The 3,470-nt window shown below is 28.9% G+C and overlaps 1 protein-coding gene across 1 annotated transcript; it reads left to right on the plus strand.

The window, feature by feature from the left end:
• Positions 1 to 298: 298 nt before the first annotated feature.
• Positions 299 to 2,841, plus strand: LOC141533536 (E3 ubiquitin-protein ligase Kcmf1-like). Its single transcript, XM_074252460.1, has 6 exons — positions 299 to 402; positions 490 to 611; positions 678 to 841; positions 1,243 to 1,414; positions 1,483 to 1,666; positions 2,617 to 2,841. The coding sequence occupies exons 1-6, from the start codon at positions 378 to 380 to the stop codon at positions 2,709 to 2,711; spliced, it is 762 nt and encodes a 253-aa protein (XP_074108561.1). The 5' UTR covers positions 299 to 377; the 3' UTR covers positions 2,712 to 2,841.
• The last annotated feature ends 629 nt before the right edge of the window (positions 2,842 to 3,470 follow it).

Raw genomic sequence — 3,470 nt, forward strand, 5'->3', positions numbered from 1 at the left:
CTTTTTGTCGCGCTGACATGTGGATTTGCTTGTATACATTCTTCAAGTACTCATAAGAGGTTGAGTTTGTCACATTTGAGACATTTTTATTCTCAATTATTTCGATATTAATTAAAGTAGTATTAATGGTGTTATTATATTGAAACTAATTATATTGATATTTATTCTCTGGTAAGTGAATGACATATGTTATAACGTATCATTCTGATTTGGAGCAGTTCAATAACATATATTTATGAAGGGTAGAGGTGGCTTTATTCTATACATATATCACATTAATTAATGGTTTTTTTTTATTAGTTACTCATATTCACTGGAATAAACGGGCTGGAGCAACAAACAACAACAGCGTGCCTTTCATCAGCCCGTTCAAGCCAATGGATCAAATTAGAATTGACTTCGGTATTTATTTCTGATTAAATTTCATCGAGATCACCTTATATTCATCTAATTATCAATAAAATAGAGAATTTTTTTACGGTGGAGGAGATCTTGATAGTGTCGAAAAATCTCAGTCGCTGACTTATCGTTACTATACCAGAATGGTGTTCACTAAAGCAACTTCCCAAGCACACGTATCACCTGATCACCCAGACACAACATTCAATGTGGTTTGTACTTATAATCTTTTGATTAACTAAATTTTAAAGTTAATTTCTAATTGAGTTAAATTTTAGGTGTTTTCAGTATACCCACTACTTCCAGGCGGTGAGGCAAGCCATGTGACAGATGAATTTGCGAATTATTTTACTGCTGAGGATCAAAATGGACCTAAAAGTTTAATATCGTTTCTCAGCAAGCCGACATATTTTTGTGGTGTCTGTGGTCAACAAACTCGACGGTATTAAGAATCTGGGATAATTTATCGTGATTTATTCTTTTCTTTCATTATTGTGATCTAAAACTTTTATTCTTTGTTATTAATTAATGATCTTTTAGTATAAAATTATTGAGCGTTTCTTCATTCGATACATATTATTTTTAGCATGTTTTGAAACGTAAAATCAATTTAAAACAAAGTTGAACTGAATTTTTACGCATTAATGGTACTAAGTACTTGTTAATGAAATTGAATCATAATAATTTATATTGAAAGTGTTATGACATAACCAAAACAGCATTTTCGGGATATATTTACCCTTAAAATTTATTCAATACTTCAATAAGCAGTTGAACTCGTAAATTCAGTCAAGAAGCTAAGGGACTTGTTGGTGAAAATTTTAAGTAATATTTATAATACAGGAATTTCAGATCCAACATGCTTGTTTGTTCATCTGACAGTAAGAAGGCTAGCAGCCATGACAGTATAGATCTCATCTCTGAATTATTAACTCGATTATCTGGAGTAACGACCGATCAAATTACACAGTTACATCGGTTTCAAATGCAATTAAGATTAAAATGCCAAATAAGGGTAAGTAGATTGTATATTTCATGTATTATACAATAGATAATAAATCAATGCTTTGATTTATTTATAAGTTTAGGCTGATACGAGGTTCCTGGGGAGTTGATTGTGATGCAGTAGGAAGCACTAATGAAAATGCAGAAGGAATTAAAAGCAGTTCTAATACTGCTGGTTATGCTGGACATCATCATTACTTGACGAAAACTAATGTCGTTATTCACAGTACGAGTTGTGTTAACCGGTTCAGTGGATCATTTGGTAACTTACATAAATTAATTGTTTTGTTTTCATAGTAATTTCTAATTAATGATTATGTACCTTCTATCATAGTTATCGATTATAACATGATAAGAAGTATTATTATTAATATTAGTAAACACTTTTATACATTTTTATCTTTTCACAAATAAAGTTTAGTATTTTTTCAACTACAAACAGGATTTATCGGTTTTTAATACTTAGAAAGATTAATTTTTTTTAATTGATCAATTAATGCAAAAAAAATATATTCTTTTTCTTATTTACGAATAATTTTTTCTTAGGAGTTTTTAAATCTGAAAACTTCTTTAATATTTTTGAATAAAAATTTTTAAAATATATTTTAGATTATAATGATGAATCATCTCATTATAGTATATATATTATAAATTTATTATTATTCATTATATATCTTGTTTTTCTCTGAAAAATGATTTGGATTCTCTAAAAATATTTTTAGTGATTTAATTCTAAAGTTTTAAAAGTTTCGCGCCACATTTTGTCCATTATATTTGTCGTAAAGTTCTAACTGACACTGACTCTGTTAGTAATGTAGATTAACGTTGAATGGTTTTTTAATTATTACCTTATAAAATAATGAAAAAAATTGATCAATATTAAAAATAATAAATAGCACAAAAAAATTAAATATTTACGGTTTAAATGTGGATATTTTCGGTAGTACAAGATAATTTAATGTCACTCAATTGACTCAACAAATGTTTATTATTATTATTATTATTATTATTATTATTTCTATATAGTAGAAACAAAAGCCTATCAATACATTAAAGAGAATCTATTCTGTGCCGTGTTTCTTATGGATAATTAATTACCAATTTTTTTATATTTGTTCTATGGAATAGTAATTATCAATTTTTAATTTTCCGTCGTTATTTATTAAAATTATTCAGAAAAAAATGATTTTAATTTGTTATTGTCTTTTTTAGGCGTTAAAAGTTCCAAATATGCCTCGACAATCTACCATGCCTATCGACGAAGCAGTAAAGGTTCTAAAACGATATATAAGTTATTTCGTGACTGAACCTTTTCCTGACTGGAGTTCTGAAGTATGGAAGAAGATTTCTCAGGAAGAAGAAATCAAAAAATATGGATGGTCCATACATTCAGTTAGGACCAATGTCAGAGAGGATAGAAGGAATCTTCTTACCCGAGCTCGAGAAGAATGTGGATATTTTATTAAAATAAAAAAAAGTAATGAATCTGATAGTTCTGTTGACAGTACTGATGAAAGTAGCGATGAAGTCGACGATGAAAACGATAAAAACTACGTAAATAAACTTTATAAAAATGAACGTCCTGATCTTGAAATTTTCGATGTTGTTATAGATAAAGAGTTATGGAAACATATTACAATACAAATTCAAAATGAGAACAAAAATTTTGTTGATGTTAAATTACGGCCTAAAGTTTGGACGCATATTTTAGCGTGTGAATTTTGGAAGCAATATAAAATAAAGTGTGCTTTTGTATTTAAAAAAGGTGAAATCCATGAAAATGGTGGTTATTATGCTACAATGTACGGCAAATGTAAGAGCAAAAAGTGCAATAATCCTATTTTTGGTTACATTACTAAAAATCCTGGAGAAGACTCGACAGTGGTTCATTTTCAATGTCGTGACACACGTCAAATCAAGCACGAAGATAAACAGCGTCCGCTACAAGGTGAATTAAGAGATAAAATAAGACAGACTGTAAAGGAAAAAGGTGTGAAAGGTACGCGGATTAAAGAAGCAAATGACTTATTACAGCCTGGTGATACTCAATGCCCGCAATTATTTTC

The sequence above is a fragment of the Cotesia typhae genome, unplaced genomic scaffold, assembly GCF_013202065.1.
Source record: "Cotesia typhae breed Kobodo isofemale line unplaced genomic scaffold, CoteBio_Ctyphae contig_93, whole genome shotgun sequence".
Classification (NCBI taxonomy): Eukaryota; Metazoa; Arthropoda; class Insecta; order Hymenoptera; family Braconidae; genus Cotesia; species Cotesia typhae.